The sequence below is a fragment of the Geotrypetes seraphini genome, chromosome 3, assembly GCF_902459505.1.
Source record: "Geotrypetes seraphini chromosome 3, aGeoSer1.1, whole genome shotgun sequence".
In the NCBI taxonomy this organism is placed as follows: domain Eukaryota; kingdom Metazoa; phylum Chordata; class Amphibia; order Gymnophiona; family Dermophiidae; genus Geotrypetes; species Geotrypetes seraphini.
In genome coordinates this window covers 201,870,831-201,893,010 of record NC_047086.1, presented here as the reverse complement: position 1 = coordinate 201,893,010, position 22,180 = coordinate 201,870,831, and the positions used below count along the sequence as shown (strand labels likewise).

Here is a 22,180-nt window from a genome sequence, read left to right as displayed (position 1 = left end):
GCAGCCACGTCTCCATCAAAGCATTCAGTTCCGCATCTTTCACTGACTCCGGCAGACCGATAAGACGGAGGTTGTTTCGACGGCCTCTGTTCTCCGCATCATCTGCCCTGTCCGCCAGAGTCTTCACTTGGGTCTCCAATGCTGCAATCCTCTGCACCGCAGTCTCTGCGCGATCCTCTTGCGCTGATATGCGCTCCTCCGCTTGTTGTATGCGAGCAGCATGGCCTGCGATGCTGTCCTTTACCTCCTCGAGCACTGCGTGTAGCTTAGACAACTTTTCATCGAGGGGGGTGGACAGATGCCTGACAGAGACCTGCATGTTGGCCTCATGCGGGGGCGTGTCGCTAGACTCCGGAGCAGCAGCCGCCATTATGATTGGCTTGAGAAGTTTTTCTTTTCCAGGCCGCTGTGCTTTCAAAGGCATAACTGCTGGGCCGCGGCTCAAGGAACTCCGGGGGACCCAACCAAGGAGACCAGGATGATGGTAGCAGGATACCCCGGGAAAATCGCGGTAAGAAAGCTGACGAGCACTACAATATAAAGGTAGTTTCAGAAGGGAGATCGGAGCTCGAGCGAAAGGCGTCCGATCTGAGCGATGTCATCACGTGACCCCCCCAGGGGTCTTTTAATTAAGGTACGCTGACCAATAAAAGGACCCCTTAGTCTTAGTAGAAGTATAGGGTTACAACCTCTCCAACCTGGTGGGCTCACAATCTTTTTTTTTTAATGTACTTGGGGGAATAGAGGTTAAGTGACTTGCCCGGGCTCACAAGAAATGCAGTGGGAGTTAAACCCAGTTTCCCTGATTCTGAGGCCACAGCAGTAACCACTAGGCTACTCTTCCCATACAGAAGGAACTGCAGCAGATAACAAACATTGGGCTTTGTGGATAGAAGATAAGTGTGACATTACAGGCAGCACAAGGAACCCCCCTCACTTTTCTTAGTCCAATGTTACCCACGAGCCACACCTTATTAGTCAGTATTTCAGGATATTTATCATGCAAACAAATGGAAAAGATTTCAGTCAGTGTTGGGAATGCATGCAACTCTTTCTTTGCTTTTTTTTTTTAATAAGAATTTATTTTTTATCAAATGATAACACAAAGAAAAGGCATTAATTACAATGTACGAAGAACAAATAAAGAACAATTAAATATATTCCATTATAATACCACTAATCCTTATAAATGAAAGTGAGCAAAAGAATCAGAAAGCAGTAGAAAGCTGTAGTCGTGCTGACCGTGGTGGGAACACAGTCGCTGCCCCGGTACCCACAGTGAAGGACATCTCGTCAGAGCAAAGCGTGGTGTAATGCATCCTGCGTGAACCTACAGCTGATGCGGCGCTTGCACCCGACTGGGTTAAAAAAATGTCTGCATGCAGGCCAAATTAAGTGCAAATCTGTAATTGTCTTGCGGGCCAAATTTTATTACACTGCTGGCCAGATTTGGCCTACGGGCCAGAGTTTGACACCCTTGGTATAAAGGAAGCCTTTTTGTCAGCATGTGGGGTGGCCGTTACTCTTCAACATATTTATCAATGACCTGGAAAAGGAGGCAAAGTGCGAGGTTATAAAATTTGCAGACGATACCAAACTGTGCGGCAGAGTTAGGTCCAGGGAGGAGTGTGAGGACCTACAAAGGGACCTGGACAAGCTGGAAGACTGGGCAAACAAATGGCAAATGCGATTTAACGTGGAAAAATGCAAGGTCATGCATATAGGGAAAAAGAACCCGTTGTTCGACTACAAATTGGGGGGGGGGGCATCGTTGGGAGACAGCAGTCTTGAGAGAGACTTGGGTGTGCTGGTGGATGCATCACTGAAGCCATCTGCACAGTGCGCAGCAGCCTCGAAAAAAGCCAACAGGATGCTGGGCATCATAAAGAGGGGCATAACAACCAGGACGCGGGAAGTCATCATGCCATTGTATCGAGCGATGGTGCGTCCGCATCTGGAATACTGCGTTCAATATTGGTCGCCGTACCTCAAGAAGGACATGGCGGTACTTGAGAGAATCCAAAGGAGAGCAACGAAACTGGTAAGAGGGCTGGAACACTGCCCATACGCCGAGAGGTTGGATAGGCTGGGGCTCTTCTCTCTGGAAAAGAGGAGGCTCAGGGGAGATATGATAGAGACCTTCAAGATCATGAGGGGCATAGAGAGGGTGGATAGGGACAGATTCTTCAGGCTGAAGGGGTCAACAGGCACGAGGGGGCATTCGGAGAAACTGAAGGGAGATAGGTTCAGAACAAATGCAAGGAAGTTTTTTTTCACCCAAAGGGTCGTGGACACTTGGAATGCGCTACCAGAGGAAGTGATAAGGCAGAGTACGGTACAAGGGTTCAAACAGGGATTGGACGGATTCCTGAGGGATAGGGGGATCGTGGGATACTGAGAGAGGTTCTGGGATGTAACACAGGTATAGAAAGCTAACCAGGAAATAAGTATAGAAATCCAACCAGGTCGTGGATGTGCAAGACCGGAGGGTTAGGACTTCGATGGGAAGATAGGACTCAATGGGAAACCAAGGTGGCAAGGGGGCCCCTTCTGGTGACTCAGACAGGCCGTGACCTGTTCGGGCCGCCGCGGGAGCGGACTGCTGGGCGGGATGGACCTATGATCTGACCCGGCGGAGGCACTGCTTATGTTCTTATGTTCTTATGTTAAGATAACATTTTGCTTTGGAAAGCTATTAAACAGCACCACTTCCCATGGAAAAGAGGGAGAAGTTCAAGAGTGCCAAGGATGATGTTGAGAGCTCTGCTGGAACCTTGGGAACTTACAAATAAGGCAGTGGCGCTTTCTTTTCACCTCTTAAGTAGAGGATATTCTTTATTTTGGAGCTTTAACACTTGTGTGTGTTTTGTGGAGAACCAGAAAACCCAGATCGGATTAGGATCTGGACTTCGTAGGGGGATTTTTTTGTTACTGAGGTTTAAAGAGTGTCCATGCCATATGCAGATGATCAGACCAGGTGGCTCGGATTAAACCATGCCCCAGTGTTCCATCACAATAGGCAGTTAAATATGATGTAGTCTTGGAACAATATATGATAAAACCAAAAGTATTGCAAACAGTATTTAATTTCTAATTTTAACATTAGGATATTTCCCTCCTTCTTCAATAGCCATGTTATATTTCCATTTTATTTCTATTTAGGCATCCCCTATGTTTATCCGTTGCAGGATTGAATACTCACCATTTTTGTCTCCACGACCTCTATTGAGGGTCCAGGAATCCACTACCCTCACTGACATTACTCCTAAGCCCTGAAACTTAACTCATGTCCTCTAGTCCTCATCTCTGGAAGAGATCTGTTTGCATATTAATACCTTTCAATTATTTAAATGTATCACATCTCCCTAGCTCAAAGAAAAAAAAACTTGGAGCCGCAAAACCATTATAAAACAAATCTAACACTGCATATATTGTTTCTTATCTTAATGCTATATACAGGATCACTAAATTGAAAATAAAATCATTTTTCCTACCTTTTGCTATTTGGTGATTTCATGAGTCTCTGGTTGCACTTTCTTCTTCTGGACTGTGCATCCAATCTTTTCTTCCTTTCTTTCAGCCTCCTGTATGTTTCCTCTCCTCCAGACCTCATTCTCTCCCCCAACTTTTTTCTTTCTGTCTCCCTGTTCCCCCTTCTTTCTGTCTCCGTGCCGTCCCCCAAGCCACTCGGTGTTTGCTGCCACCGCAATCGGGGAACAGCCCCCAAGCCACCGCCGTCCCAAGCTTTCCCTGCAGAAGTGTTGCGCTGACCAGCATTCCGCTCCCCTGACGTCAATTCTGACGTAGGAGAGGAAGTTCCGGGCCAACAAGGCATTTCTCCTCATTCCATCCAGCCTGAGCCCCATCTCTCCTTGATCCAGCATTTCCCTTCTGTGTCTGTCAGAATTACCATTCCACCTATTTTCCAGCATCACCCTTCTTTGTGTCCATCTCACCTATATCCCTATCTCACCACTTTTTCAGAATCTTCATTTGTCTCTGTCCTTATCTTTACGCCATGTTCACCATTTGCCCTTTCAATGTCTTTATCTCCCCCCCCCACACACTTTTTCCAGCATTACTTCTATGTCTCTATTTCACCTCCTCTTTCATGTCCCCTCTGTATCTCTATCCTTATTCAGTAGGTCCTGCTTACCCTTTCTCTTCTTTGTGTCACTATCTCCATTTTCAGCTTTCCCCCCCTTTTTCCTTTGTTACTGCACCCTGTAGCTAGAATCTTTCCACCCCTCCCTCCACTCCGGCCCAGCCCAGTATGAAAGATTTCCTTTTGTTTCCCTCCCCCTCTCTCTTTCTCTCTCTCTTCTCCTCCCTCACCCACGAGTCCTGCATCTGGCCCTCTACCTGCACCTGGCAACACCCCATTTTCCTCTAGCACAGTAATTCCCAACCGGTGTGTTGCAAGCACCCAGTTGGTGTGTTGCGGAACTGGTCAGTGGAAACAGCAGTGGCTGGGACAGGAAAGCGCATGAGGAGACTAAAGACTGGGGATTAGAGGGAAGCAGGAGGAAATGGGTAGTGTTCGGGCATGCCCGGTGGGGGCCTGGGCACTGCACATGCTCAGAGAGAGAGAGAGAGACAGAAAAAAAAAAAAATCACTCTGAGCTATTGGAGAGCTTATCCACAAATGGGAGCTGATGGGACATCGCCCATATGTGGCTGACTCATCCTGCTTGTCCTAGGAGAATCCTAATGCTATGTTCCTTTTCAGGCTGTCTGGGCAGCAAATCATGCTTGCAGACTTTCACTTCCACTGGAAATTAAACCCCCGATAACTGCAGTTTGCTGCCTGCACAGCCCAGAAAGGAGGGCAGCTAGGGTAAGTATAGCCATGTCTTCTCTTCTGGGTTCTTTCCAGCTGCCTGTACTCTCTCCCAGCCACTGACCTGAGAATAAAGGCTACATTTCTTTGGAGGTGGGAGGGAGGACATACAGAGTTGCTGGACTATGGATATGGGAAGAGGGGCACAAAGTTGCTAGACTATAAGGGGGAGGAGAAGAAACAGGGAGTGGCTGGATTATATCAATATTTATATCCTCAAATACCTCCTAATTACCTTGAAAAATACATACCAATATTTACAAGTTACCTTGTAAAGATTTTATATATCACAAGTTAATAAAAACAACTGAAGTGGTATACAAACAACAACAATAAAAAATCCTCCCCACACCCAACATATAAAATTATACCTCAAAATTAAAACTTCTAAAAACAAAAGCCCTATTTATAATACTAGTTTGAGGCTCATTATTTAAAATCGCATCTTCAAGATCTGAACTGATACTCAAAACCTAATGACAGAATAAGAGGTAATTAGCGCCATGTTAATGCGCACAGAATGTTCACAAGGTTTTAGTGTGGGAAAAAATGTACACTCCAGAGTTGGCTGCAAATCGTATTTTAAATGTACTTAAATGGGTGTTCATGGGATCATTTTGTATTCCCTCCCAATGCTCAGAGAACAGTGCAGAAACAAAAGTCGCCATTAACTCTAGAAACTTACTGTCAGCTTAGGGTGGCATTTAAGATGTTGTATAGAGCATTTCTTCAGAATTTCTCACTTTAAACTGCTGGGTTTTTATAATAAAGATATTTCAACTAAACTGCTGGTTTTATAATCTTTTAGAAGCAGAAGGAAACCGACAGTGAGAAACAAATGTGTGCAAGTCCGAGCAAAAGAGAAAGTGCAAGTACACATCAGCATCGTTCTTCTGAACTCAAAATATAAGTTTTTAAGTTAAAAGTATTTTTGAAACGCTTATAGCTGAAAGTACAGAAGAGCAGCGCTGATGTGTGTGTGCACTTCCAGTTTTGCTGGGCCATGTGCACAAGAGCAGCGCTCACTGTGAAACTCTTGTATGCGTGCACCAGGTACATTCCTCCCCCTTGCTTTTGGTTTCATAGTGCGCATATAATTTGAATACCATTTCTTTTGAGCACTGGAGAGCTAGATTTCTGTGTTGTTGGCTTTAGAACCCGACCTTTGAGCATTGGCACCCAAGAGACAAAATTAACATCTAGTAGTGTTCTGGTGTTTTATCTGAAGAAGTTCAAAGCCTGTCTAATGTTTTCTTTCAATATAGCAACTCACCTCAAAGCCCCCAATGATAATTAGGCCATGTATGTTATAGTCACTGATAGTTGCACTGATTTCGTCAAAATATTTCTTGGGTAAGACTCTGAAAAAAAAAAAATAATTCAGAATATAAAGAGTTACAGGATACAGAACCCATAAGGGATAAAATTAAAAGAAGGTGGGTGTTCGGCTGACTGACACACCCTTCCCACTGCCATTACTTAGGTTTATGAACTTATTGGTATTGGAAAGAGGTTAGAAATCTTTCAGATGGCAACAGTTTCTTCCTACTCATTTGGACCTGGCCTCTACTGTGCTTTGACACTATAAATATTCATCCATATTGACCAGACTGTGTGTTCTATCTCTAGGTGTTATCATGGAGATATAGCCTGTAGCGTTCCCAGACCTGACCAGGTCAGGAAGCAGAAGCCAGGACTGGAATCAAACGCAGGCCTTCTGCAAGCCAGTGACTAACTAGTGAGTTACCACGCTGGTTCAATAAGTTTATTTTAAGTAAGCAGTAACAATAAACAACAGTTAGGATTCCAACTAATTATGCTACCTCTGACACATGCATGCAGCCTGCAGTGTTAATACGATGTCTGATGTACAGGGCCTGTGGAGCCAGAGTCGTGGATTCGGAAGCAATTTTTGGGTTACTGGAGTTGGAGTCAGTGAAAATGTGCCGACTCCAACCCTGACTCCTGTATCACTCCATGGTGCGATCTCATTTGGAGTATTGCATTCAATTCTGGTCTCCTTATCTCAAGAAAGATATAGTGGTGCTAGAAAAGGTTCAAAGAAGAGCTACCAAGATGGTAAAGGGGAAGGAACTCCTCTCGTATGAGGAAAGACTAAAATGGTTAGGGATCTTCAGGGGAGATATGATTGAAGTCTACAAAATCCTGAGTGGAGTAGATAAGTGGATTGATTTTTCACTCCGTCAAAAATTACAAAGACGAGGGGACACTCGATGAAGTTACAGGGAAATACTCTTAAAACCAATAGGAGGAAATTTTTTTCACTCAGAGAATAGTTAAGCTCTGGAACGCGTTGCTAGAGGATGTGGTAAGAGTGGATAGCGTAGCTGGTTTTAAGAAAGGTTTGGACAAGTTCCTGGAGGAAAAGTCCATATTCTGTTATTGAGAAAGAAATGTATTGGTAGCATTGCTACACCTTGGGTTTTGGTCAGGTACTAATGACCTGGATTGGCCACCTTAAGAATGGGCTACTGGGCTTGATGGACCATTGGTATGACCCAAGTAAGGCTATTCTTATGTTCCTAATAGAGTTCAATTGTATGTCATGTAAATATTATAATGTTTATTTATTTATTACATTTTTTTATTCTATTCTCCCAGGGAAGTTCAGAATGGTTTACTTGGATTTATTCAGGTATTCAAGAATTTCCCCTTAAATGTCTTATTTCACAGATCAGGATATGCTTTCCTTTTAGAATATAGTTTGATATCAAGTTCTTTGGTTACAAAATGTAATATATTTTATGATATTTATATTAATGAAAGTGGTACCCTATGAAGAAAATCACAATGACAAAAAGAGTATCAAAGAAGTCGGATGTTTTTGAACACTTCACAACAGAGGGGAAGCATTTTGTGTGTTATTGCATTATAGATGATGAAGATAGTGAAAAAACAAGTGATGCAAAAATTAGTGGCTTTAGCAGTTCTGGCAAAAATGCACCTACAAGAGCATCAAATTTAAAAAAAGAGACACATCCTAAAGTGTTAGAAACTGTGAATCAGAAAGATAGCAGTACTAACATTCCATCTACTTCCTCCTCAGTTCATCAATCTCAGACCCTGTATTTCATCTAACAGAACAGGTGTCTTTCTTAAAATTTAGTATATTCTGCTGTTGGCGAATATGCTCAGGAAGGTTGTTCCATTCTCTGGGATCTATACAGTGGCAAACACTATCCCTTGATGACGAGAGCCTCAGACCCCACACAGATTGGTCGCTGATAGTTCCAAACTGAGAAATATTTTATGACAGGAGCCTCCCGCCGCCTGTTTTTAACTAATTTTATGTTTAACTGCTATACTCCATATGGCTCTTGGATAATTAATTAACTTTAACTTTAGCTAGATTGTGAGCCTTCAGGACAAATAGGATAGTTTTTCTCAAGTACCTAATTTCATTTTAGTTTGATACATTGTAAACCGCTTAGGTCAGTAAAATGCAGGAACGGTATATCAAATCTTAAATAAACATAAACATCCGGACCCCTGAGGAAGAAGTGTGATTCGAAACAAGGCCCGTGTTGGGTCTTAGTTTCCAACCAATCTGAACCATATTTTTTAAAAGCAACGGTTAATTGTCTTCAATATAGATTCAGAATCTTGTACATCATCTCTGCAGTCCTTTTGTAATTTTTTTTTGAGGGGGTCTTAGTGAAGAACAGTGTACCCCTATCCTTTTTTTTCACAACCACCCTTTTTAGGCTTAGTTGGAGAAATGGCTAGAAAACTTGAAGTTTCTCTAGAAAGAGGATGTATGAGGAGAATGATAATTGAAGAGGCCAAATGTAAGAAGAACAAAGTTCGAAAAAGTTTGAAGGGATGCTTTGTCTTTATTAAAATGGATGCTTGCACATGTCACAGAGTCAGTTATTTTGCTATTAATGTTAGATTTGTTGATAAAGTAATAAGTGTGAAAACTCAGGCATTAGGAGCAAAGGACATCCAGGCACAGTGGCTGGATTACTACCGCAATACTACACCAGGGGTTGATCCTCAGGTGTTTTGGGATGCATCTAAGGCACTGCTTTGTGGCCATGTTATTGCTTATGTGGCGGGGAAAAAGAAAAAAAAAAAAAAATCAGAGGCCGCTCTCCTACAACTCTGTAGGGAGCTCCAGATTCTTCGCAGGGCCCATATCTCTTCTTTGTCAGTGACCAATAAGACCAGAATTGGTGAGCTTAGAAGGCAAATTGATTATATTTTAATGCAGAGGGTGGCTTGGGACCTATAGTATATTTCCAATGTTATAAACTACATAGGTGGGGTGGCAAGGCGGGATGAGTATTAGCAAATCTGGTCTGACCTCCAAGGAAGAACCAGGTGGTTCTATCAATAAAAGATCTGAAGGGCCACACTTACACCAAAGAGAGCGATATTCTGCACCAATTTGTCCAATATTACCAGGAGCTTTATAATAATAATAATAATAACAGCTTATATACTGCAATACCGTGAAGTTCTATGCGGTTTACAAAGATTAAGCAAAGGTACAAATTGATTGACTTTAAGAGGGGAGGAAGAAAGAGGGTTAATAGGACAGGAAATCCATTTTTGAGGAGAGAGTGATCAATAGAACAAGTTAATCGCTATAGAGGGGAGAGAGAAGAGAGGATCAGTTGTCTAGATACTTTAGGAACAGGTATGTTTTCAGACGTTTCCTAATTCCTCATAAGTAGTGGGCGAAAGCAATTGTTCTAGGTCTTTACCCCATGATGCTGCTTGGTGCGAGAGAAGATGTTCATGGTGTTTTTTCAGTTTACAACCTCTCACTGGGGGGGAAACGAAGTTGGAATGTGAGCTTCTCTTGTGTCTGTTGGCTGAGAAGATGAAAAGGTCAGTTGTAGTGCTTTGAAGCAGAAGCAGGCAAATTTAAACTTTACGCGCGCCTCCATTGGCAGCCAATGCAACTGCCGGTAGTAGGATGTCACGTGGTCAAACTTCCTCAGCCCAAAGATCAGTTTGACCGCTGCATTTTGCATCAATTGTAAACGCTGCATGTTCTTTTGGGAAATTGCTAAATAGGCGATGTTACAGTAGTCAAGTAGACTCAGTACGAGGGATTGGACTAGGGTTCTGAATGCTGCTGTATCGAAATAAGCTTTAATGGATCTGAGTTTCCAGAGAGTGAAAAATCCCTTTCTGATCAAGGAGTCCACCTGGTCTCTCATGGTTAGGCACTGATCCAAAGTTACACCTAGTATCTTTATGGTAGGTTAGATAGGGTAATTAAGATTATTAATACATAGTGGTGATTTGGTGTCAAGCGGATGTGGCGAAGCAACGAAGAAAGTTGTCTTTTCTGAATTAAGTTTGAGCCTAAAGGTTGTCATCCAGTGCTCCATCACGTTTATGGCTTCTGAAGCTTTAGGAATAGTTTCAGAGATAGAATTAACGAATGGGATGATGATCGTAAAATCATCTGCATAACTAAATAGTTTTATCCCTAACTGGGTTAGCTGCGTGCCTAGTGATAAGAAAAGGCAGCATTCTCCCTCCTTCCCTGAATAGGTACCACCAACCCCTTCTTGGACCCAGAGGAAAGACCCCCCAGGCATACCTTATTTTCCTGGTGGTCTAGTAGCATGGTGGGGCAGGAGTGATCCTACTCGCTCCTGCTCTGTCAGCAATGAAAACTGCTGCCGATACTTCCAGGGGCTATCTCGCGAGGCTATAATTAGCCTCACGAGACTGCTGCTACAGCGTGCTGCTAGACCACCAGGGAAACGAGGTAGACCTGGGGTCTTTCCTCTGGGTCCGGGAGGGGGGTTGGTGGTGCCTGTTCCATGAGGGAGGGAGAATGCTGCCTCTTCTTGTTGGGGGGGATGCTGACAGTATTTTTTAAAAACAATTATTAAAAACAAAAGAAAAAATTCATGTCCAATCATTGCAGAGGGTGTGCTGACAGTGGGGGAAAGTCTCCTAGTTTGGGAGGAGGGGGTGCTAGGCTGGGCTAATGGCAGAAGCAGAGAAGGAGCATTATTGGGAGACAGAGTAATAGGAATGGTACTTCGGGTGGAACTCAAACATAAACTGAGACCACCCAAAGCAATCCGGATAATTGGACATTCGGATAATTGGCACTCTACTATATTCTGTTTTTATAACACAGGCATACAGAAGGTGTTTTTTTAGAAAATTATTTAGATACTTATTATAAAATTGCGTCCACAGTGACCAGGCCAAAGTTAAAGAGTTGTCAAGAGTACATGAACCTTATATATTCTGTATATTTAAGTTAATAGTATTTGAGCAATATATTTTGTGCTAATGTTATAGACATCACTGGTTAAACCCTAAAGTATGATAAACCCTCTTAAACAAGATGCTGCTCGCATTACATCAGGGCTGCACATTGCCCTGATGTACAAATATCAGGCAGCAAAATTCACTGTCATCCCATTACCTCTTTGTTCCAAGACGAGATCCACCCTGTCCTGTCCAGCCACCTACACCACTCCATCCAATCTCTTCAATCTGAGGGAATAAGGGAAGAGAAGAATGCTGTCATACTTTTGACTCAAAGATATGATGGTTAATAATAGGTTGTGAAAGATGTCATACAAATTACAATTAACAACATTATTGTTGTATATGGTAGGATTGTAACCCATCAGTGCCTTCTTAAAACTGCAAAACAAAAGTAATTTCACTGCGTTTTTGAGCTTAAGTACTAGAATGCTTGGTTTCCATCTTCCTGCTATTTAGGGATTCTCTGTGTATATTTTGAATTCTACCACCTCTTCTAGCATGGCATTCCAGGCATCCACCACCCTTTCTGTTAAAAGAATAAATGCTATTGTTGTTGTTGACTTTACCTCTTTGTATCTTCATATCATATACTTTGATTCTACAACTTCCCCTCCTTTCATTGATACTTTTCAAGTATGTAAAAATCCGTAGCATATCTCCTCTGTCTTCTTCTCTTCTAGTATATATATACACCACCCCCCCCAGCATACATAGGATCCAAGCTAACCCTATACATCCCCACCCGCCTCCTCTGCTTTGAAACGGAGAAACACCTATGCATCCCCTCAGGAAGGTCTCTACTGTCAGGAACTGCCCGCAAATGCTCCTACAGCCAATTCATCCCCCAACTCTGGAACCAACTCCCCCCGCAAATCAGATTACAGAACTCATTGATGATCTTCCAGAAAGCTGTAAAGACCCTCCTCTTCAACTAAAATTGCAACTGCAATTAACCCCCTTAAATTCCCCCTTCCTCCTGCACTCACTTCTCCATTCGTAACCTATACTTGAAGTTGCTGTATAGTCTTTGTATTGTCCAAATGTATTCCACTGTGAATATTTGCTTGTAACCCATTTTGAACTACTGGGAGGACAGGATAGAAATCAAATTAAATAAATATGTCTATATACATATATTTAGGACTTCTGGTATCTTCCTATATGTCTTCTGATGCAAATCTTTTACTATTTTGGCCACTTTACTCTGGACCACTTTGAGTCTCTTTGTATCCTTACTGAGCTATGGCCTCTAAAACGCATACATTATGGCAAGTGAGGCCTTAACAACCTGTTCAAGGGCATCATAATGTCCTCCTTTCTGAAGATTATGCCTATAAGAAAGCCTGGAATAATCTCAGAGGATCCAAAGCAATGGGAAATGACACAGTTAAATCAAAAAACAAGTTATATCTGGGGGTATTAAAACAATGCCCAGATGAGTCTTTAATCTGCAATCAGTTTGTTTATGCCCACATCATTGCCACCTTTCAAATTCCAGCAAGTTTCTCTTTGTGAATATTAATAATCAGACAGCAGGTGGGCAATATACCTGTCTCTTTGCCAGTCCCTCAAATCCATCATGTACTGCAAGCATCTGGTGTCCATGGATGATACCAATCCTTACTGCAGCCCTCACAGCAGCATTCATCCCAGCCGCTGGTGCTCCCACATTTAGAACTGCCAGGTTATAGCCACTCTGGTGAAACAAAAGTCCATTTATGTATTACAGAAAGCTAATGTCTCTCTAAGCATATCTCCCAATTCCCAGTTCCCTCCGCTCCAGTAGTGTCCCAAAAGTGTATTCTGCCTGTTCCCTTCAGGCTATGGATTTTATCCAGCAACAAAGTTCACCTCACAACTCAGTATTTAATGATATCAACAATTTCTTTAAAGAGTTACTCATTTGAAGGCACGTCAAATTATGGCTTTGGTCTACAGCTATTACAATTGTCTCTTTGGTTGTGCAGTCTGTATGCAAGCAAAGTTCAGCCATTAATTTCTGAACAGAAATTTTAGTCACGTTGTGGTATCCTGGCCTATTCACATCCTCATATCTTGGTGCTTGATTCATCTGCAGTATGGTCTAACAATTTTTCTTTGCCATGCTCACATATTGATATAGTTATAGGAAACAGTAAGAATTGTGCTGTGAAGTCAAAATAGCAAAGTACAAATAGAGCCTTATCAGATAGCTCCAGATCATCAGAAATAGCTGATCCAGAAATTGCATGAGTTTGCAGATTTTTATATTCTTAAGAAAATCGATGGGAAATTAATTTTACAAGACCACATATTGAATAGAGCAAAACAATGATTGGCTTAACTTGTCCTAATGACCTGGAGCTATCTGGTAATCTTATGCTTATAATCATTCTTTAAAATTTCTATTTTTCTTGCCACAACTTCTAAAAGGGTAAAGGGTTGTCAGTTGAAACCATTTTTTCAAGACAGACTGATAAAGTCCTGGTTTTACCAATGATCCTCAATTTGCTTATGGCTATAGCATCACCATAAATATTCATATCAGCTGCCCACCTCTCAGGTTGCTTCTAGGCTCCATCCTGCAGACACCACGACTTACTTTCCACATCCCTTGGAAAACAGTGATTCTCTGTTTCTTACAGATTAGTAGTTCAATCCAGTCCTTGGATACCCTGGAAATCAAGCTATCGAGGTTTCCAGGCAATGTTCCCTCTAAGGACCAAGTTCAAGTGAGAAAAACTTTTTTTGTGTGTGTGAGGAAAGGACTGAGTTGATGTGAGCAAAAGTTTCAGTTACATTACCCTGATGGTATTATACACACTGTACATTACAAATTAAGAATTACAAATATAAATTAAAATGTAGAAATAAAATGAAATAAAACAAAAAGAATCCAAGTGATATCTTTTTTATTGGACTAACTAGAGCATGGTTAGATTAGCTTTCGAAGGTAATCCTACTTCAGATCAAAGATAAGCAAATGAAGACAGCTATCAGTATGTAAGAGTAAAACATTAAAGTATTCAAATTACAGTATTACAGGAAGATGGAGGGAAGGGCAGGGTGGGAGACAGAGAAATAAGGAACGGTGATATAAAGATGTCAGAGCAGTAGAAATTATGTTTTGTAATGTGAGAGAAAGCCGATATCTTTCTAAAGTTCTGTCTGGTGGGTTTCAATTTATGATATTGCGATACATCAAAATTTTAATAAAACTTGAAACTTTATCATTTTGATCTCAAAAGTCTTGCATTCCTGGATTGTCTTAAAATTGCCTTTTAACATTCTCACCATAAAATCAATGATGCAGTGTTCTGGTTTTCTGAAATGTTGTCCCACAGAGGTGATATATTAAAAATTGCAATGCCAACCAGGATATCTGTGTAAATTAATCCTAGTCTTTAGCATCTGGCTTGTTTCTCCAATATAGCATCCTTCTCTACATCTTTTGCACTGAATGATATAAATTACATTTGAAGTTGAGCATGTGAAGGATTCCCTTATGTTGAATGTTTTTCCCATTTTGGTGGCTGTGGGGTCTTGTGAAATATGTTGGCATAGTTTGCAACTAGTTTTGTTACAGGGAAATGCGCCATTCTCTTCCTTTTGTGTAGGGAGTGTGTTCTTCACCAGTTTTTGTTCCAGATTGGGTGGCTGTCAGAAGGCCAGTGTGGGTGGAGCTGGGAACATTTCTTTCAGTAATTCATCCCCCTGTAGTAGTGACTGTAGATCTTTTATGATTTTCATCAGTTTTTCCAGCTCTGGGTTGTGTCACTATTAGGAGGATTCTCTTTGTGGTCTTCTTGCCTTTGTACTTCAGGGGGTTTTCTCTGGGTATTTCAAGGGAGACAGCAATATTCTTGGAGATTATTTTGGAGTTGTATCCCTTTTGTTTAAAAGATTTAGTCAGTGTTTTGAGGTGTTTATCTGTCTTTTGGGTCAGAGCAGATACAGTGATAGCATGTAGCTGGCTATGTATGATGGATTTTTTTTTTGTATGTGAAGGCTAGCTCTGTTGTGGAGAAAGCTTAATTGGTCCATAGGTTTTCTGTATAAAGATGCTTGTATATATCCATTGTTGATGAAAACAGTGGTGTTCAGAAAGTAAAATCAGATAAAGAAAAATCAGAAACTTGGTCAAACCCCTGCAGTGTACCCCAAGGATCACCACTATCCCCTACTCTTTTCAACGCAATTAACTACCCCATACAACCCATCCTAAAACTACTAGGAATAACAATAGACAGATGCTGCATCATGCAACCGTAAATCAATAAAACAATACAGAAATCATTTGCAGTTATGAGAAACTTAAGACAAGTCAGAAAATTTTTCGAGAAAACACAATTTCAGCTCATAGTACAATCACTAATACTAGGATTACTAGACTATTGCAACATCCTCTATCTCCCGTGCCCTGCTACAATAACAAAACAACTACAACCAATTCAAAACACAGCTCTAAGACTCATCTACTCATTGAGGAAACATGACCACATCAAAGAGGCATACCTCAACTCTCACTGGCTTCCAATTCCAGCAAGAATACTATTCAAATTCTACTGTCTACTATTTAAAATTTTAATCGGAGATAGCCCATCCTACCTAAACAACCACCTCATCCAAACCACCTCAACCAGACATAGGAAAACTCACACCCCATTCACACACCCGCCAATCAAAGAAGTTAAACGGAAAAAACGAAATGATAGCCTCCTAGCCACTCAAGCAGCAAAAATAGACAACCAAATTGCCAGTCTTCTGATAACGACTCCAGATTACAAAACTTTCAGAAAAGAAATAGACTATACTTTTCAAAAAATCCCTGAAAATGTCCTAATCTCTCAAGCTTCCTTCTTTCATCCCTCTAACCCCCCGAGCCCCCAAATCAACCTGCTCTACTCTTTTTTCCCCCAAAAAGGACCAGAAATCTTTTTGTAAAACACCCTCTAACTTTTGTAATCCACCTTGAACCGCAAGGTAATGGCGGAATAGAAATCCCTAATGTAATGTAATGTATTGAAAGAATTGTAAAACTGTTTCAGAGCCTCTTCTTCCTCAGTGCAAATCACAAAATTTTCATCAATGTACCAGTAGTATATCAGGGGTTTTATCAGAAATATTTCTTCCAGTTCTGCTATGAAGAGGTTACCATGATGATAGAGACGTTTAAATATATATGTGGTGTAAATGTGCATGAGTAGTCTCTTTCACTTGAAAAGAAGCTCTGGAATGAGAGGGCATAGGATGAAGTTAAGAGGTAATAGGATTAGGAGTAATCTAAGGAAATACTTTTTTTACAGAAAGGGTGGAACAGTGTCCCGGAAGAGGTGGTGGAGACAAGAGACTATGTCTGAATTCAATAAAACGTGAGATAGGCATATGGGATTTCTTAGAGAGAGGAAGAGATAATGGTTCTGTGGATGTGCAGACTGGAAGAGACATTTGGCCTTTATCTGCCATCAAATTTCTATATTGTGGTGCCATCCTGCTGCCCATAACAGTGCTCGTGATTTTCAGATAGATATTGTTAAAGTGGAAATACAGTAGTTGTGAGTAAGAATGAATTTAATTACTATTGTAATAGCTTCCGGTGAGTATTGGTGGTCCAAAATAGATGTTTTTAGAAATTTTTCACATGCAGTCATGCCATCTGCATGGGGGATGTTGCTGTATAGTGCTTCTATATCCATTGTGACTAGCAGTGCGTTAGGAGGTAGGAGCTTGATATTGACTGTGGTGTCTTATATGAAAATCTTTGTCTTGTGTACTATAAGTCCATGTATTTCCTCTGTGTTATTACCGGATTTGATTGGTCTGCCAGGGTTGCTTGGTTTGTGGATTTTGGGTAGCATGTTCAATGTGCCCACAGAAGGATGGTTAGGTATGAATTGTACTTGCTTTAGGAGTGTTTTGATAATTTTCTGCTGTCTCCCACCCTGCCCTCCCTTTCCTCTTCCTGTAAAACTGTCATTTGAATACTTTGATGTTTTATATACTGATAACTGGTTACATTTGCTTATCTTTGACCTGAAAGCAATGTTACTTACCGTAACAGTTGTTATCCAGGGACAGCAGGCAGCTATTCTCACTAGTGGGTGATGTCATCAGACAGAGCCCCAGTACGGACGTCTCACAAGCACGTGTTGCTTGTAGAAACTTAAAGTTTCTAGATGCCCGCACCGCGCATGCGCCAGTGCCTTCCTGCCCGGAGATCCGGGCGTGTCTCCTCAGTTCAGGTAGCTAGCCTGAGAAGCCAACCCAGGGGAGGTGGGTGGGACGTGAGAATAGCTGCCTGCTGTCCCTGGATAACAACTGTTACGGTAAGTAACATTGCTTTATCCCAGGACAAGCAGGCAGGTATTCTCACTAGTGGGTGACCTCCAAGCTAACCTCAGTGGGATGGAGGGGGAGTTGGCGACTTAAGAGAATAAATTTTTCAATACTGTTTGGCCAAACTGTCCATCCCGTCTGGAGAGAGTATCCAGACAATAATGTGAGGTGAATGTGTGAACCGAGGACCAGGTGGCAGCCTTACAAATTTCCTCGATTGGTGTTGATCTGAGGAATGCTACTGAGGCTGCCATTGCTCTGACCTTATGGGCTGTGACCTTACAAGGAAGTGATAATCCAGCCTGGGCATAGCAGAAAGAGATACAAGCCGCCATCCAATTAGAGATGGTGCGCTTTGATACGGGTCTTCCCAACTTGTTAGGATCGAAGGAGACAAAAAGTTGAGGAGTGGTTCTGTGTGGCTTGGTGCGATCCAGGTAGAAAGCCAAGGCACGTTTACAGTCTAGAGTGTGAAGGGCCGATTCTCCGTGGTGAGAATGGGGCTTAGGGAAGAATACTGGAAGTACAATGGATTGGTTGAGATGAAATTCGGAGACCACCTTAGGCAGGAATTTCGGGTGAGTGCGGAGGACCACCTTGTCATGATGGAATACTGTGAATGGTGGATCCGCCATCAATGCCTGGAGTTCGCTGACTCTGCGAGCGGACGTAAGGGCTACAAGAAAAAGCACTTTCCAGGTGAGATACTTAAGAGGGGCCCTGTTGAGTGGTTCAAACGGGGGCTTCATGAGACGGGGACTACATTGAGGTCCCAAACTACTGGGGGTGGTTTGAGAGGAGGGTTAACATGGAAGAGTCCTTTCATAAATCTGGCGACCACCGGATGGGCCGAGAGGGGTTTCCCTTGTAGGGGCTGGTGGAACGCCGCAATAGCGCTCAGGTGGACTCGTATGGATGTGGACTTGAGCCCAGATTGAGATAGGTGTAGGAGATAGTCCAGCACGGAGGATAAGGAAGCTCGCTGAGGTTCCTTTGATTTAGAAACACACCATGAGGAGAATCTGGTCCATTTCTGGGAGTAGCATTGTCGAGTGGCGGGCTTCCTGGAAGCTTCCAAGACCTCCCTCACTTCTTGTGAGAATTGGTGAGGGGTTACGTTGAGAGGAACCAAGCTGTCAGGTGGAGAGACTGCAGGTTGGGATGAAGCAGTGATCCTTGATGTTGAGTAAGTAGTGAAGGAAACACTGGAAGTGGTACTGGTTCCCTGCTGCTGAGTTGAAGTAGGAGGGAGAACCAAGGTTGTCTGGGCCACCGAGGGGCTATTAGAATCATGGTAGCCCGTTCGAGTTTCAGCTTGACCAGAGTCTTCTGGATCAGCGGGAATGGAGGGAACGCATATAGAAATCGTTTCCCCCAGTTCAGTAGAAAAGCATCTGCCTCGAGGCGATGAGGAGTGTAGATCCTGGAGCAAAACTGAGGCAGTTTGGAGTTGTGGGGAGCCGCAAAGAGGTCTATCTGAGGCGTCCCCCATTGCGTGAAGATTTGGTGAAGGGGGCTGGAATGGAGAGTCCATTCGTGCGGTTGTAGCAGACGGCTTAGTTTGTCTGCTAAGACGTTGTTCTCCCCCTGGATGTATACTGCTCTGAGTAGGGCGTTGTGGCGCACTGCCCAGTCCCAGACTCGTAGAGCTTCCTGGCAAAGGAGGGCCGAGCCCGTGCCTCCTTGCTTGTTGATATAATACATGGCGGCCTGATTGTCTGTGCGAATGAGGATTACCATGTCGTGAAGTAGGTGTTGGAAAGCTTGGAGCGCATTGAAGATGGCTCTGAGTTCCAGTAGATTGATTTGGTGTAGTCTTTCCGCACTGGTCCAGAATCCTTGGGTGCGGAGACCATCCAGGTGGGCCCCCCATGCATAATTCGACGAATCGGTTGTGAGAACTTTCTGATGGGGGGGAGAGTGCATCAGCAAACCTCTGGATAGATTCGAAGAGGTCATCCACCAAAGTAGAGACTGCCGAAGAGCAGGTGTGACTGAGATGTGTTTGGATAGTGGATCGGACGTCTGATTCCACTGTGATGCCAGGGTCCACTGGGGGATCCTGAGGTGGAGTCTGGCAAAGGGTGTCACATGTACTGTGGAGGCCATATGGCCCAGGAGCACCATCAGTTGTCTCGCCGGTAGGGTTTGGCGAGTAGACACCGACTGGCAGAGATGAAGAAGAGACTCCATGCGTTGCAGAGGCAGGAATGCTCGGAGTCGGGTGGTGTCCAGGACCGCTCCGATGAAGGGGAGGGACTGGGTGGGTTGTAGATGAGACTTGGAAAAGTTGATCTCGAAGCCCAAATTTTGGAGGAAGTAGGTTGTAGCCAAGGCCGCCGAAGTGACCTCTGGGGCTGACGGGGCCTTGATGAGCCAGTCGTCGAGGTATGGGAACACCTGTAGACCCCTGTCCCGGAGTGCTGCGGCCACTACCACCAGGCACTTTGTGAAGACTCTGGGGGACGAAGATAGGCCGAATGGTAGCACTCGATACTGTAGGTGCAGATTTCCCACCCGAAATCTGAGGAACTTTCGGGAGGCCGGGTGAATGGGGATGTGAGTGTAGGCCTCCTTGAGATCCAGGGAGCATAACCAGTCGTTCTGCTCGAGGAGGGGGTATAGAGAAGCCAAAGTCAACATGCGAAACTTCTCTTTGACCAGAAACTTGTTGAGGGCCCGAAGGTCTAAAATGGGTCGCAGGTCGCCCGTTTTCTTCGGGACGAGGAAGTACCGGGAGTAAAACCCTCGGTTCAATTGGTCTGACGGGACCGGCTCGACAGCCCGAAGCTGAAGTAAGGTTTGGACTTCCTGAAGAAGAAGGGCGGTCTGCGTCGAGCTTGAAGGATACTCTCTTGGAGGATGGTCCGGGGGGACCCGATGGAATTGAAGAGAGTATCCTTCTCTTATGATGGTAAGGACCCATAGGTCCGTGGTTATGGCCTCCCATCGATGGTAAAAAAGATGGAGGCGGCCCCCTATGGGAGAGGCTGAGTGCAGAATGGTGTCGGTTATGCTCCCGGGAGGGGAGTCAAAAGGGCTGGGGAGCCTTAGGTGCAGCCGGTGGCTGAGGTTTTTGCTGAGACTTCTGGGGAGGTTGTCTCTTCGCAGGTTGTCTCGCAGCAGGCGTTTGTCTGGGCATGTAACGCCGCTGGTAAATCAGGGGTGGCCTGGAAGGTCGAGACTGTTGAGGTTTGGGTTTGGGCCGCAGGATGGATTGAAAAGATTTTTCATGATCCGACAGCTTCTTGGTAACAGTTTCGATAGACTCATCGAACAGGTCAGCTCCAGCACATGGTACGTTGGCGAGTCTGTCCTGGAGGTTGGGATCCATATCGATTGTACGGAGCCATGCCAGGCGACGCATGGCTACCGCGCTTGCGGCAGCACGTGCCGAGAGTTCGAATGCATCGAAGGAGGATTGCATCAGCTGGAGGCGTAATTGGGAGAGGGAGGCTACCACTTCCTCGAACTCGAATCGAGCTTGGTTGTCTATGAACGGAGTGAACTTGCGGAGCACCGGCAAGAAGAACTCCAGATAGGAAGAGAAAAAGAAATTGTAGTTCAGCACCCATGACGCCATCATGGAGTTTTGATAGAATTTTCTACCAAATTTGTCCATCGTTCTCCCCTCTCGGCCCGGCGGTACAGAGGCGTAGACCTGGGAGGGATGAGAGCGTTTAAGAGAGGACTCGACCAGTAGGGATTGGTGGGAGAGTTGAGGGCCCTCAAACCCTTTATGGTGCACGATGCGGTATCGAGCATCGAGTTTGCTGGGGATCGCCGGTATGGAGTACGGTGTTTCGAAACACTGCATGAAGGTCTGGTCCAGCAATTTATGCAGGGGGAGCCGAAGCGACTCCGTTGGAGGGTTAGGTAAATGCATGGTGTCCAGATACTCTTTGGAGTATCGGGAGCCCGTGTCAAGGGTCACATCCAGATCATCCGCCATTTGTCGGAGGAATGATGAGAAGGACAATTGATCCGCCAGCGTCGGCCTGTGGGACGGGCTGGAGGAGGAGGAGGCCTCCAGGTCCATGGACATCGGGGAGTGGCAAGGAGAATCGGGCACCGGTGTCTCCTCGTACTCCGGGCCCCCCGGAGGGGACACCTCTGATGAGGAGTATCCCCTACGTTGCAGTTTTTTCTGCGGTGACACCTCCGAATGGCGTGAAGAGTGCCAGGATGAGTGTCTCGATCGGTGCCCGTCTCGGTGGCGGGACGGGGATCGGGATCGTCTGTGCATCGCATGGTCTCCCGAGGCCCCCAAGTGGTGGATAGGGCTGGAAGCGGTGGATCGCAACTGGGGTTGCGATGCGGGTTCTTGCGATGCTACCCAAGTCTGGTAAGGAGTACGGAAGAACTCTTCCTGACTATGCCCAGGGCTTTGAGTATCGATTGGAGGTCTGGTCCCATGTTGGCGCGGAGGCGTAATGGGTTCTAATGGCGGCATATCGGTAAGCGAGGCTTGCCGCGTGGGCATCGCCGCCCTCCCCCGTTCGTCCTCGTCGGTTTTCGAGGTCGAACGGGGAGGAGGGGGAGGGGGCGGACCGCCCCTTTGGACCGGTACCGGGAGGTCACCCTGTATGGCAGCGATGAGCCCGGGTCCGATGGTCTGCATGAGCTCAACGAATTGAGCTTCCAGCACGGACCGTAGCGAAGCCGATAAGGAGGGATCCGCACCGAAAGGGGGTCCTCCTGCACGGACATCGCGCTCCTTCGAGGCCGAGTGCTTCTGCTTAGTAGCTTTCG

General features: G+C 44.4%; 1 protein-coding gene across 3 annotated transcripts in view; it reads right to left on the bottom strand.

Moving 5' to 3' along the window:
• Positions 1–22,180, bottom strand: part of LOC117356327 (ATP-dependent 6-phosphofructokinase, muscle type-like) — a 240,359-nt gene that overhangs the window by 57,605 nt on the left and 160,574 nt on the right. For all 3 annotated transcript variants that reach the window (XM_033935393.1, XM_033935395.1, XM_033935394.1), the window contains 3 exons: positions 12,663–12,809; positions 11,268–11,338; positions 6,114–6,201 (listed from right to left, as the gene is read on the bottom strand). In XM_033935393.1, the coding sequence (XP_033791284.1) occupies positions 6,114–6,201; positions 11,268–11,338; positions 12,663–12,809 (306 nt within the window). The remainder of the gene's footprint in view (positions 1–6,113; positions 6,202–11,267; positions 11,339–12,662; positions 12,810–22,180) is intronic.